The 14,594-nt window shown below is 35.0% G+C and overlaps 1 protein-coding gene across 4 annotated transcripts in view; it reads left to right on the forward strand.

Annotated features, from left to right (window-relative positions):
- Nucleotides 1–14,594, forward strand: part of DYNC2H1 (dynein cytoplasmic 2 heavy chain 1) — a 388,044-nt gene that overhangs the window by 111,572 nt on the left and 261,878 nt on the right. For all 4 annotated transcript variants that reach the window (XM_032167257.2, XM_032167258.2, XM_058446233.1 and 1 more), the window contains exons 55-59: nt 2,375–2,512; nt 6,389–6,502; nt 7,098–7,258; nt 8,512–8,635; nt 9,768–9,889. In XM_032167257.2, coding sequence (XP_032023148.1) covers nt 2,375–2,512; nt 6,389–6,502; nt 7,098–7,258; nt 8,512–8,635; nt 9,768–9,889 — 659 coding nt within the window. The remainder of the gene's footprint in view (nt 1–2,374; nt 2,513–6,388; nt 6,503–7,097; nt 7,259–8,511; nt 8,636–9,767; nt 9,890–14,594) is intronic.

Here is a 14,594-nt window from a genome sequence, read left to right on the forward strand (position 1 = left end):
TTCCCAATCAGTGAGACTGAAATTAGAAAAGGTTTAGTGAGTTATCCCTTGCTTGCTATTTTCTCTCCCATCTAATGTAATGGTAAAAAGTGTTTTTTATTAAGTTCAATGTTTAAACTATCAAATATGTATTTATCTGTTCAAGTCTTATGGATTTATTTTAAAATGTTATAGATAATGATAATTTTATTGATATTTATGGGGTACGTGTGATATTTTGATTCATACAAGAATGTGTAATGATCAAAGGGTGATTAGTGATGTTGAACATTTTTTCATATACTGTTGGCCATTTGTGTGTCTTTTTTTAAAAAAATCTATTCAGATCCTTTGCCTACTTTTTAATGGAATTCTTTGTTTTTGTTGTTGCTCAGTTGTTTGAATTTCTTGTATAATCTACATATTAAGCCTCTTGTCAGATGAACAGTTTGCAAATATTTTCTCCCATTTAACAGGTTGTTTCTTCACTCTGTTAACTGTTTCCTTTGCTGTGAAGAAGCTTTTTACTTTAATATAGTCTCATTTTTCTATTTTCATTTTTGTTGCCTATGCTTTTGAGGTCTTAACCATAAAATATTTGCCTAAACCAATGTCCTGGAGCATTTCCTCAGTGTTTTATTCTAGAAGTTTTATAGTTCCAGGTCTTTTGTTTAAGTCTTTAATCCATTTTGAGTTGATTTTTTGTATATGATGACAGAGGGAGGTCTAGTTGCATTCTTTTGCATGTGGATATCCAATTTTCCCACCACCATTTAGTGAAGAGGGTGTCCTTTTCCCAATATATCCTTTGCTGAAAATCAGTGGACTGTAAATACATGAATTTTTTTCTGGGTTCTTTATTCTGTTCCCTTGGTCTGTGTGTCTGTTTTATACCAATACCATGCCGTTTTGGTTACTGTAGCTTTGTAGTATATTTTGGAGTCAGGTAGTGTGATGCCTCTAGCTTTGTTCTTTTTGCTCAGGATTGCTTTGGCTATTCAGGCTCTTTTGTGGTTCCAAACAAATTTTTGGATTTTTAAAAAAATTTCTGTGAAGAATGTAATTAGTATTTTCATAGATATTACATTGAATCTGTAGATTGCTTTGATACTAATACTTCTTTTTTTTTTTTTTTTTTTTGAGTAGGAGTCTTGCGCTGATGCCCAGGCTGGAGTGTAATAGTGCGATCTTGGCTCACTGTAGCCTCCGACTCCTGGGTTCAAGTGATTCTTGTGCCTCAGCCTCCCGAGTAGCTGGGATACAGGCAGGTGCCACCATGCCTGGCTAATTTTTTATTTTCAGTAGAGACGGGGTTTCATTATGTTGGCCAGGCTGGTCTGGAACTCCTGACCTCAAGTGATCCACCCACCTCAGCCTCCCAAAGTGCTGGGATTACAGGTGTGAGCCACTGCACCCAGCCACAACAATGCTAATACTTTTGATCCATGAGTATGAGATATCTTTCCCTTTTTTTTTTTCTATCTTTTTCAATTTCTTTCATTGGTGTGCTGTAGTTTGCCTTGTAGAGGTCTTTCCTCTCCTTGGTTCACTTTATTCCTAGGTGTTATTTATTTTTTGTGGCTGCTGTAAATAGGACTGCCTTCTTAATTTCTTTTTCGGTGAGTTCATTATTGATGTATAGAAACATTGCTGAATTTTCTGTGTTGATTTTGTATCCTGCAGCTTTACCGAATTTGCTTATTACTTCTAAGAGTTTTTTGGTGGAGTCTTTAGGTTTTTCTAGATATAAAATCATGCCCAGCTATAAAGAGTGACAATTTGACTTCCTTTTTTCCATTTTGGATGTCTTTTATTTCTTTCTCTTGCCTGATTGATGTGGCTTGGACTTCTGGTACTGTGTTGAATAGGATTGGTGAAAGTGGACATCCTTGGCTTGTTCAGTTCTTCGAAAAGGCTTCCAGCTATTCCCCATTCAGTGTGATGTGGGCAGAGGGTTTGTCATTTTTGGCCTTTATTATGTTGAGGTATGTTCCTCCAATGCCTAATTTTTTGAGAGTTCTTGCCTTGAAGGTATATTGAATTTTATCCGATGTGTTTTCTGTGTCTATTTTGTTGATTATCTGGTTTTTGTCCTTTGTTCTGTTGATGTGATATATTATGTTAGCTGATTTGCATATGTGGAACCATTCTCTGTGATGCTTTAAAATTTGTTTTTCCTTAAAACCTCTGTGGAATCTTTAACTACATCTTAATGAGTATCATGTGAAATAAATTGTTATAATTAGCAATAAGAAAAAACCTAAGTCTACTTGCTACTGTTTTGTATATATACACTTAACATGTTTGCTTGATTCTTTTCTATAGGGCTTTATTTACTGTGTGTATGTAAAATTCCTTTTTTAAAATATTGCCAATCAATATTTTATTGATGTAGGCTGGTGTATCTAAACTAAATGAAGCTAAAGCTCTTGTGGATGAACTGAACAGAAAAGCTGGAGAACAAAGTGTGTTACTTAAAACGAAGCAAGATGAAGCAGACGCTGCCCTTCAAATGATCACAGTGTCAATGCAGGTAATGTTTAGAGTGACCACAAAAATGAAAACAATAGGGAGAGCATTTATGCCTGATAGTCAGTGAAAAATAACATTTTCACTTAGTTGGATTTTAAAAATAGTGCTTATTCATAGTGAGTCAGACTGATAGTATGTCCTTAAGCTTTTGTGGAAGGGCATGGTATTTTCCTATATTGTTTAGGCTGATAACTCAGTGCATTCAGTTGACCATGTGCAACTTATGTAAACTCTTTTTATATTTTAAATTGGCATGGATCTGTCTGTAACTGATTTTATTTCTTTTACTCTGCCATTTAGGTTGGTATTTCCTTTTATTTTTCTTAGAATTCTCTCCTTCAGGCTTTGAGAGTTTTCCTTGCTTTTAATTTTCTCAAGATTTATGAAATGTTTTTATTCTTCCAGTACTTTCATGATGTTTTGTATTTTGATTATATATTTTTTGAGCTGTTGCCTTTGTTTTGTTGAATGCTTTCGAAGGAGATTTCTCCGAGTTCCTTCCTTGCCCCAGTATTTTATGTCTGCATGCTCTTTCAGGATGATCTTGTTCATTATATTGCTCTTACTACCAACTACATATAACTGTTTTCAAATTCATCTTTTTTATTCTTTATCCTAACCCCTCTTATTAGCTTCAGACTTACTCAATTACTGGCAGGGCATGGTCCCTCATGCCTGTAATCCTAGCTCTTTGGGAAGCTGAGCGGGAAGATCACTTGAGCCCATGAATTTAAGACCAGGCTGGGCAATATAGTGAGACCTTATCTCTACAAAAAAAGTAAAAATTAGCTGAGTGTGGTGGCACGTGCCTGTAGTCCCAGCTACTCAGGAGGCTGAGGTAGGAGGATTGCTTGAGTTTGAGAGGCAGAGGTTGCACAATGAGCTGAAATCATGCCACTGCTCTCCAGCCTGAGTGACAAAGCAAGACTCTCTCAAAAAAAAAAAAAAAATTCAATTTTATCTGTTAAACATATCTTCTTGGAAGTCTCTTGGGCATTACAATTTGAAACGTTCAAAACTGAACTTACGAGTTTTCTTTCCTGTATTTCTTTCCTCAGGTTATGGTACTATAATATACACTAATTATTTAAGACAGAACTTATAAATTATATTATACTGAGACTTTTGTTACCTTATCCCTTAATGTAATGAGTCATTAAATTCTGTCAATTTTATTTCCCTGATTATGCCTCAAATATGTTTCCCCATCTCCATCTTGGTGACTGTTACCTTGTCAACTAGGCACTAGTCTAATGCCTCTTTTATGAAAATTAACTTTAATATTTATCAGACTAATCTATATATCTCAATTAAAAAGTAAGTGGCATGAAAAATCTTAAAGTTATTGGACTTAGGATTTCAAGAGTCACTTTTCAGTAATCATAAGGCAATCTGATATTAGTGTGATATTAGGCATAGAGATCACTGGAATGTGGTCAGTTGATTTTACACAAAAATGCCAATTAAATGGGGAAAGATAGTCTTTTTAAAAAATAGTGCTGGATATTTAGATATCCAGGTAGAGAAAGAAAAAGCCCAGAAACTTTACCTTTTAACTTACACAAAAATTTACACAGTGTGGATGATGGATCTAAGTGTAGAACATTAAATTATAAAACTTAGAAGAAAGCACAGGAGAACATCTTTATGACCTTGGTGAGGCAAAGACTTGTTCGATGTGATATCAAAATAGAAAAAGAAAATTGATAAATTGGATTTCATCAAAATGAAAGCTTCTGCTCTTTGAAATAAATTCTGAAATGAAAAGGCAAGTCACAGACTGAGAGAAAATATTTACAAAACATATATTTGATAAAGAACTTCTATTCAGAATTTTAAAAATACTACAACTCAATAATAGCAAAACAAAAATCCAGTTTAACAATGAACAAAAGATTTGAGCAGACCATTTATGAAAGAAGACATATAAAGGGACAGTAAACACATGAAAAGATGCTTAATTTCATTATCATCAAGTAAGTGTAAGCTAAAGTCCCAGTGATATGCTGCTACATATCCACTAGAACGGGTAAAATAAAAAGACTGAAAACATCTCAGTCTAGTATGGCAAGGCCGTGTGGAGCATCTGGAACTCTTGTAATTGCTGGAGGAAATGAATAATGCTACAGTTACTTTTCAAAAGTTTGACACAGTCTCATAAAGTTAAACATATCTTAGTACATCAGCCAGCAGTCCCACTTTCAGATTTTTAGCTAAGAGAAATGAAAACGTGATAAATCTTAGAAGCATTACACGTAAGTGAAAACAGCCAGACACGAAAGAATGTATACTGTATGATTCCTTTGTAAGAAATTAAAGAAACAGCCAAACAATGATAGAAATCAAATTAGTGAGTACCTGACCTGGTAAGTAATACATCAGAAAATGTAAATATGATTTTTATACTGTAAAACTTTAACATATTTTTTTCTCAAGGTATTTTGGAACAAAATTAATATAAATATTTACTTAATGAAGACAGCCATTTTTATTGTTAAAAAATCTATCAGTTATTTTGACCTTAAAAGAGTTATTTGAAATATCAAAAAGTAAACACTACATAAAGGATAACACTGTTGATTACCATGTGTTTATAAAGGAAAATATTCGGCACTATGTGTGCTTTGTGTACTCTCTGGCTAGTGACATTGGTAATACACGTTGAGTATGTGCTACTTTTTTCTCTGTGCTGTTCTGAGAAGCAATATTTCTAAGACTGTAGCTAATTTTATTATCCAGCAGAGACCCAGGAGAATAACTATGCATCTCATAAGTTAATAATTTGGCTTAATTATAAATAGCAGATATTTCTGTTTGGTATTTTGTAGAAAGTACTGTCTGAAGAGATAGCTTAAATACCAAATTGTGTAACTTCTAAGACTTGCAATTCTAGGTTTATGGCATAAAGAAAGTGCAAATTAAATGCTATACAAACTCAGAATAGAGATACCTTCCAAATGGAACAGGAGGTTAATAAAAGAAGGAATCCATGAGCTGTGCCTGGGCTGTTTAAGTGTTCAATATGTTTTATTATGATTATATAAATAATTACGCATTTCAGGATCTAGGTATGGCAATACATGCCTTTAATGTCAGCTACTTGGGCAGCTGAAGTGGGGGGGATCCCTTCAGTCTGGGAGCCTAATTAACATAGTGAGACCCCGTCTCAAAAAGAAAAAAAGGAAAAAAAAACTCGGAATGACAAATATATACAAAGATGTTCAACCTCATCAATAATCAAGGAAATACAAATTAAAATCATACCTTGAAAATTATATATTTCTGCTGGGTGCAGTGGCTCACGCCGGTAATCCCAGCATTTTGGGAGGCTGAGGCGGGTGCATCACAAGGTTGGGAGTTCAAGACCAGCCTGGCCAACATGACGAAAACCCGTCTCTACTAAAAGTATAAAAATTAGATGGGCATGGTGGTGGACACCTGTAATCCCAGCTACTTGGGAGGCTGAGGTAGGAGAATCACTTGAACCCAGGAGGTGGAGATTGGATGAGCTGAAATCGTGCTATTGCACTCCAGCCTGGGTGACAAGAGCAAGACTCCATCTCAAAAAAAATTAAAATTAAAATTAAAAAGGAGAAAATTATGTATTTCTGTCTTGTTTAAATTTTATATAAAAAGCATTTATTGCTTTGCTAAGTAGAAAAAAATTAAAGCACTGAAACCTTTCTGATAGAAAATATGGAGTAAAATATATCATTGGTTTCCCAGGCATTTTGGAAACTCTCTTGTCATAGGTTCAAAACTAGTATTAGGAAACATTTAATAGAAAATGTTATTTTGAAATGTTATATTTTGGATTTCATGCTTTTAAATATCAAGCATTAAAATTGATTGGAATGCCACTTAAATATTCTTATAGGATGCTAGTGAGCAAAAAACAGAACTTGAAAGACTGAAGCACAGAATAGCAGAAGAAGTTGTTAAAATTGAAGAAAGAAAAAATAAAATTGATGATGAATTAAAAGAAGTACAAGTAAGTTAAAAAACATTCTAAGATCCATTTACATTTTTGCTTACCAGTTATATGTAGGAATTTAAACATTATTTGTAACTCAAGCTGTTTTCTCATAGTATTATAAAATGTGGTTTTCAACCAAAATATTACTTGTAAAAGAGAACAAGAAGGAAAGCCTTCCAGGAAAAGTATAAATTAATGGATGATAATTAAAAATAATCATTGTTTTCCATGAGCCATATGGTTTTGATTGTAGAGGGAAAAAATGTGTTAGGTAAATTAAGATATACTGTTAAGCTCTTTTTTCTCCAGTTGATTAAATTAGTCAGCTAGTCCTAAGATATAAAGAGCCTCTTGAAAATGACAAATTGTCTCAAAACAAGTTAGATTTTCCAAATTAGATTATTGCAGTTGTGGTGGCAAGAAGTCTTACTGTCTCAACTTGAACATTTTTTACACCTTGTATGATTTAAAGCATTTTGATATTTTAAGAGAGAGGACATTAGTAACTGTAGTTATTTTGCATAAATGACAATAAAAGATAATTTTTCAAGAGTTAATGATTTAAAAAAATATATAATTTGAAGATAAAAATGGCCTTTTTCTCTTTTAGCCTTTAGTCAATGAAGCTAAACTAGCAGTTGGAAACATTAAGCCCGAATCACTTTCAGAAATTCGCTCACTACGCATGCCACCTGATATAATTAGAGACATTCTTGAAGGAGTTTTAAGGTTGATGGGTATCTTTGATACATCTTGGGTGAGCATGAAAAGGTAAATTTTTCAATTTGTAAAAAGTATTATTTCGGCAATGAATGACACATTCTTTCATAGTTTTAAATATTTCTTATATTGTTTTTCAAAGTGCAATTCATCTGAATACATGGGTGTACATTTTGGCTTGAAATTTCAAGGTATTCTATGTAACCATATATCAAGATCTATATATTCCTTTCTCTATAAGTGATTGTTAAAAGTGTCAAAAGAGGAGAAAAGGAATACCTTAGAATCTTTAAGAAATTTCTCAATAAATATAATAATATATTTGGTCCATACATAGTAGAGAAGACTGTGATTTCACTGTGATTTACTGTTGAAGAAAATATAGTCACTATCCTTAAGTGTTTTGTAACTACCGAGAGAGGGAAAGAGACAGAGACAGAAACAGAAAGAGGGAGACCCTTAAATAATAAAAGGGAGCTGCAAACTAGAAGAGAACAAGGTATTAACAAAATGTGAAACCATGCAGATTCAGGTTTCATGTTATAATAGTTGTGTTATGGTTTGTGCCGATATTAAGTTCCTTGTTAGTATTTAGGTTGATAGTAAAGAGTTCCTTTTATATCTGGAGATGGGGGAGGACATAGGTAGACAGAACACTTTAAGTTATCTTAAAAGGAGTCAGACAATTTTCTTGCATATCCTAGAACATATGAGTACCTAATAGTTCACAGATAAGGATTTGAGTAGAACAAGATTGTGATTCTTTCATATCATTTCTTGTCCTAGTTTATTCACAGAACATTAGAAAGACTGTCCTACATCTCTCTAGAGTTTTTGTTGTCTACAAAAAGTCGATAATACAGCTGGGCACACCTGTAATCCCAGCGCTTTGGAAGGCCAAGGCACTTTAGGTCAGGAGTTTGAGACCAGCCTGGGCCACATGGTTAAACCCCATCTCTACCAAAAATACAAAAAATTAGCCTGGTGTGGTGGCACACACCTGTGGTCCCAGCTACTTGGGAGGCTGAGCTGGGAGGATCGCTTGAGCCCAGTAGGTGGAGATTGCAGTGAGCTGAGATTGTACCAGAGCACTCCTGCCTGGGTGACAGAGCGCGACTCTGTCTCAAAACAAACAAACAAACAAAAATAAGGATAATACATTAGAAGCTTAAAGGTTTTAATACCATATTTTTGTTAACTAATGGATTAAAAGTATTGCATACACCATTTTGTTAAACTGATTTTTTTTTCAGAAACAGCAAATTTTATTTAGCCTCATTTAAGGAAATATGCTTTAATTTTAGTTTCCTTGCGAAAAGAGGTGTGAGAGAAGACATAGCAACCTTTGATGCCCGAAATATTTCAAAGGAAATAAGAGAGAGTGTTGAAGAACTTCTTTTTAAAAATAAAGGATCTTTTGATCCAAAGGTAATTTTTAAGTTATACCATAAATTTGCTTTTCCATACCATATAATATTCTGCTTTTTAAAATGTGGTGCTTTGTCATTGCCAATTGTTTAGATCACCTAAAAATGAAAATAAAAAAATAAGCTTATAGGAATTACATTTGGGAAGCATTAACCATCAGAATCAGGTAAATTAGAATCTAGGTAGCAGGGGAGATTTATTATCCTGAGTGGTTTTAATAGTTTTGTATCTGCTGTTAATGTTCTCAGCTTTTTTTTTTTTTTTTAAACTTTCAATTGTCCTGGTGTGCTTTTATTTTTTCTTGTGTACTTGTCAGATAACAACAGGTATCTGTTTTAGGACAGTGGTGTCTAATTTCAGTGAACAATTTAGATTTCATGATTCTGGTATTGTTTTAGATCCCTTAATCAAAATGTTATGTACATCTTCTTTAACACCAACTACAATAGTTTTAAAGCTGCTTTTATCTAATAAAGATAAATCACATGTATAGAAGAAAAAGAATTGATGCTCGAACATTGTTGTGGATGACACATGTATTCATTAGAAATGTGACTAATAGAAAATTATGTCGATAAAACATCTTTATTTTAAAGATTCCGTGTGGTTCAAAAAATTTATTTTTATTTTATTTTTTTTTTTTTGAGACGGAGTCTTGCTCTGTCCCCCAGGCTGGAGTGCAGTGGCGCAATCTCGGCTCACTGCAAGCTCTGCCTCCCGGGTTCACGCCATTCTCCTGCCTCAGCCTCCTGAGTAGCTGGGACTACAGGCGCCCGCCAACACGCCCGGCTAATTTTTTTTGTATTTTTAGTAGAGACGGGGTTTCACCGTGTTAGCCAGGATGGTCTCGATCTCCTGACCTCGTGATCCGCCCGCCTCGGCCTCCCAAAGTGCTGGGATTACAGGCTTGAGCCACCGCGCCCGGCCCAAAAAATTTATTTTTAAGTGAAAATAGAGTTCATGTATATTTCTCTTAAAATAGAAGTTCACTGTATTTTTATTTTAGCTATAAGCCAAAAACGTCTTTATTTGGGTCAAGTTAATAAGTGCCCAAATAAAGTGTGTTAGAATTAACTTTGCTCTCATTTGAAATTAAGTAAGGATGTTGAATCACTTCTCATGGATTTTTCAGAATGCTAAGCGTGCCAGTACTGCAGCTGCACCTTTGGCTGCCTGGGTGAAAGCCAATATCCAGTATTCCCATGTCTTGGAACGAATTCATCCTTTGGAAACTGAACAGGCAGGATTAGAATCGTAAGTGAAATATAAAATATAAACAATTCTAACCTTTATTTTCATCAGTTTGATGAGGTTTTAACATATTATTATTTTTATTTTTTCTCTGTTTGTAAAATGGCAGTTGACAATAATAAAATATATAAAATGAGTCAATTAAAGACAAATTTAAAAACAGATCAAAAAAAGAAAGCAATTAGAAGGAGAGAGAAGAACCGACTCACTTTTTCTTTACCATTATTGTTGGAAGGCTAGGTAAAAGTTCCTTTAGAAGGAGCCAAAGTTTCATAAAGGAATATATATATATATATATATTTGTTGTTGTTGTTGAGACAGAGTTTCGCTCTTGTTGCCCAGGCTGGATTGCAGTGGTGTGATCTTGGCTCACAAAACCTCCACCTCCCAGGTTCAAGCGATTCTCTGGTCTCAGCCTCCTGAGTAGCTGGGATTACAGGCATGTGCCACCACGCCCAGTTAATTTTGTATTTTTAGTAGAGATGGAATTTCTCCATGTTGGTCAGGCTGGTCTTGAACTCCCTACCTCAGGTGACTCACCTGCCTCGGCCTCCCAAAGTGCTGGGATTACAGGTGTGGACCACCATGCCTGGCCAAGGAATAATGTTAAAGTACAAAAGGAAAGCTTTGGAAATTTAAGGCTTTTATTTTTATTTATTTATTTATTTAGAGACAGAGTCTTGCTCTGTCGCCAGGCTGGAGTGCAGTGGCGTGATCTCAGCTCACTTCAACCTCCGCCTCCCGGGTTCAAGTGATTCCCCTGCTTCAGCCTCCCAAGTAGCTGGGATTACAGGCATGTGCCACCACACCTGGCTAGTTTTTTGTATTTTAGTAGAGAAGGGGTTTTACCATGTTGGCCAAGATGGTCTCGATCTCCTGACCTAGTGATCCGCCCACCTCCGCCTCCCAAAGTGCTGGGATTACAGGCATGAGCTACCATGCCCGGCTGGAAATTAAAGGCTTTTATATTTGTTTTTACCTTCTAAGTTCTAGGAAATGCTTAGCATATATTTTCCAAAACAGTGTGTGGGCAGGTAGGAGGAAGATTTAACCACTTACTATTAGAGCTTATGGTTCTAATTTGCTATCGTTACTAAGTCAGAAATATATTTTATCTCTTTTGTTCTAAATGCAGACCAAAAGGTTTATGTTCTTTTTTTTTTAAAAAAAAAAATTTCAATAGGTTTTTGGGGAACAAGTGGTGTTTGGTTACATGAATGAGATCTTTAGTGGTGATTTCTGAGATTTTGGTGCAGCCATCATCTGAGCAGTGTTACACTATACCCAATGTGTAGTCTTTTATCTCTTGCCACCCCCTGCCCTTTCCCCCAGTCTCCAAAGTCCAATGCCTCATTCCTATGCCTTTGCGTCCTTATAGCTTAGCTCCTTCATGAGTGAGAATGTACGATGTTTGGATTTCCATTCCCGAGATACTTTACTTAGAATATCAGTCTCCAATTCCATCCAGATTGTTGCAAATGCCATTATTTTGTTTCTTTTTGTGGCTGAGTAGTATTCTGTGGTGTATATATATATCACATTCTCTTTATCCACTCATTGAATGGTGGGCATTGGGTTGGTTCCATATTTTTGCCATTGCAATTTGTGCTGCTACAAACATGCGTGTGCAAGTATCTTTTCCATATAATGTCTTCTTTTCCTCTGGGTAGATCCCTAGTAGTAGAATTGCTGGATCAAAGAGTAGATCTACTTTTAGTTCTTTAAGGAGTCTCCACACTGTTTTCCATAGTGGTTGTACTGGTTTACGTTCCTACCAACAGTGTAAAAGTGTTCCCTTTTCACTGCATCCCCACCAACATCTATTATTTTTTGATTTTTTTATTATGGCCATTTTTGCAAGAGTGAGGTGGTACTGGATTGTGGTTTTGATTTGCATTTCTCTGATAATTAATGATGTTGAGCATTTTTCCATATGCTTGTTGGCCATTTGTATATCTTCTTTTGAGAATTGTCTATTCATGTTCTTAGCCCACTTTTTGATGGAGTTGTTTGTTTTTTTTCTTGCTGATTTGTTAGAGCTTGTTGTAGATTCTGGATATTAGTCCTTTGTTGGATGTATAGATTGTGAACATTTTCACCTACTCTGTGTGTTGTCTGTTAACTCTGCTGATTATTTCTTTTGCTGTGCAGAAGGATTTTAGTTTAATTAAGTCCTGTCTGTTTATCTTTGTATTTGTTGCATTTGCTTTTGGCTTCTTGGTCATGAAGTCTTTACCTAAGCCAATGTCTATAAGGGTATTTCTGATGTTGTCTTCTAGAATGGTTATGGTTTCAGGTCTTAGATTTAAGTCTATGATCCATCTTGAGTTGATTTTTGTATAGGGTGAGAGATGAGGATCCAGTTTCATTCTTCTACATGGGGCTTTCCAATTACCCCAGCACCATTGGTTGAATATGGCATCCTTTCCCTACTCTATGTTTTTGTTTGCTTTGTGAAAGATCAGTTGGCTGTAAGTATTTGGGTTTATTTCTGGATTTTCTCTTCTGTTCTGTTGGTTTATGTGCCTATTTTTATACCAGTGCAATGCTGTTTTGGTGACTGTGGCCTTGTAGTATAGTTTGAGCTTGGGTAATGCGATGCCTCCAGATTTATTTGTTTGCTTACTCTTGCTTTGGCTATGCAGGTTCTTTTTTGGTTCCATATGAATTTTAGGATTGTTTTTTCTACTTCTGTGAAGAATGATGGTGGTATTGTGATGGGAATCACATTGAGTTTGTAGATTGCTTTTGGCAGTATGGTCATTTTCACAATATCGATTCTACCCATCTGTGAGCATGGGATATGTTTCCATTTGTTTGTATGATTTGTTTGTAACCATATCCTTGGTTAGGTGTATTCCTAAGTTTTTTTTTTTTTTTTTTTTGCAGCTACTGTAAAAGGAGCTGAGTTCTTGATTTGATTCTCAGTGTGGTTGCAGTTGGTGTATAGCAGAGCTACTGATTTGTGTATATGAATTTTATGTTCTGAAACTTTGCTGTATTCATTTACCAGTTCTAGGAGCTTTTTGGATGAATCTTTAGGGTTTTCTAGGTATATAACAGTATCATCAGCAAACAGTGGCAGTTTAGCTTCCACTTTACCAATTTGGATGCCCTTTATTTCTTTCTCTTGTATGATTGTTCTGGCTAGAACTTATAGTGCAATGTTGAATAGAAGTGGTGAAAGTGGGCATCCTTGTCTCTTGTTCCAGTTGTCATGGGGAATGCTTTCCACTTTTCCCCATTCAGTATAATGTTGGCTGTGGGTTTGTCATAGATGGCTTTTATTACCTTAAGGTATGTCCCTTCTGTGCCAATTTTGCTGAAGATTTTAATCATAAAGGGACACTGGATTTTGTTAAATACTTTTTCTGTGTCTGTTGAGATGATTATGTGATATTTGTTTTTAATTCTGTTTATGTGGTGTATCACATTTATTGACTTAACGTATGTTAAACCTGCATCCCTGGTGTGAAACCCAGTTGATCATGGTGGATTATCTTTTTGATATGCTATTGGATTTGGTTCACTAGTGTTTTGTTGAGGATTTTTGCATCTGTGTTCATCAGGGATATTGGTCTATAGTTTTCTTTTTTTGTTATGTCCTTTCCTGGTTTTGGTATTAGGGTGATACTGGCTTCATAGATTGATTTAGGAAGGATTCCCACCTTCTCTGTGTTTTTGAATAGTGTCAATAGGATTGGTACCAATTCTTCTTTGAATGTCTTATAGAATTCAGCTGTGAATCCATCAATTTTAAAATTACCATTTCAATCCTGCTGCTTGTTATTGGTCTGTTCAGAGGTTCTATATCTTCCTGGTTTAATCTAGGTGGGTTGTATATTTCCAGAAATTTATCTGTCTTCTCAGGGTTTTCTAGTTTATGTGCATAAAGGTGTTCACAGTAGCCTTGAATAATTTTTTGTATTTCTGTGGTGTCAGTTGTAACATATCCCATTTCTTTCTAATTGAGCTGATTTGTATCTTTTCGTTTCTTTTCTTGGTTAATCTTGCAAATGGTCTATCAATTTTATTTTTTCAAAGAACAAACTTTTTGTTTCATTTATATTTTGTATTTTTTTTGGCTTCAATTTCATTTAGTTCTGTTCTAATCTTCGTTATTTTTTTTTCTGTTGGGTTTGGGTTTGGATTGTTCTTGTTTCTTCAGTTCCATGAGGTGTGACCTTAGATTGTCTATTTATACTCTTTCATACTTTTTGATATAGGCATTTAATGCTATGAGCTTTCCTCTTAGCACCACCTTTGCTGTATGCTAGAGGTTTTGATAGGTTGTATTACAATTATAATTCAGTTCAAACAATTTTTCAATTTCCATTTTGATTTCATTGTTGACCCAACAATCATTCAGGAGCAGGTTATTTAATTTCCATGTATTTGCATCATTTTGAAGGTCCCTTTTGGAGTTGATTTCCAGTTTTATTCCACAGTGGTCTGAGAGAGTACTTGATATAATTTCGATTTTCTTAAATGTACTGAGACTTGTTTTGTGGCCTGTCATATGGTCTATCTTGGAGAATGTTCCATGTGCTGATGAATAGAATGTATATTCTGCTGTCATTGGCTAGAATGCTCTGTAAATATCTGTTAAGTCCATTTGTTGTAGGGTATAGTTTAAGTCCATTATTTCTTTGTTGACTTTCTGTCTTGATGACTTGTCTAGTGCTGTCAGTGGAGTATTAAAGTTTCT

Source organism: Hylobates moloch, unplaced genomic scaffold (genome assembly GCF_009828535.3).
Source record: "Hylobates moloch isolate HMO894 unplaced genomic scaffold, HMol_V3 SCAFFOLD_11, whole genome shotgun sequence".
Taxonomy (NCBI): Eukaryota; Metazoa; Chordata; class Mammalia; order Primates; family Hylobatidae; genus Hylobates; species Hylobates moloch.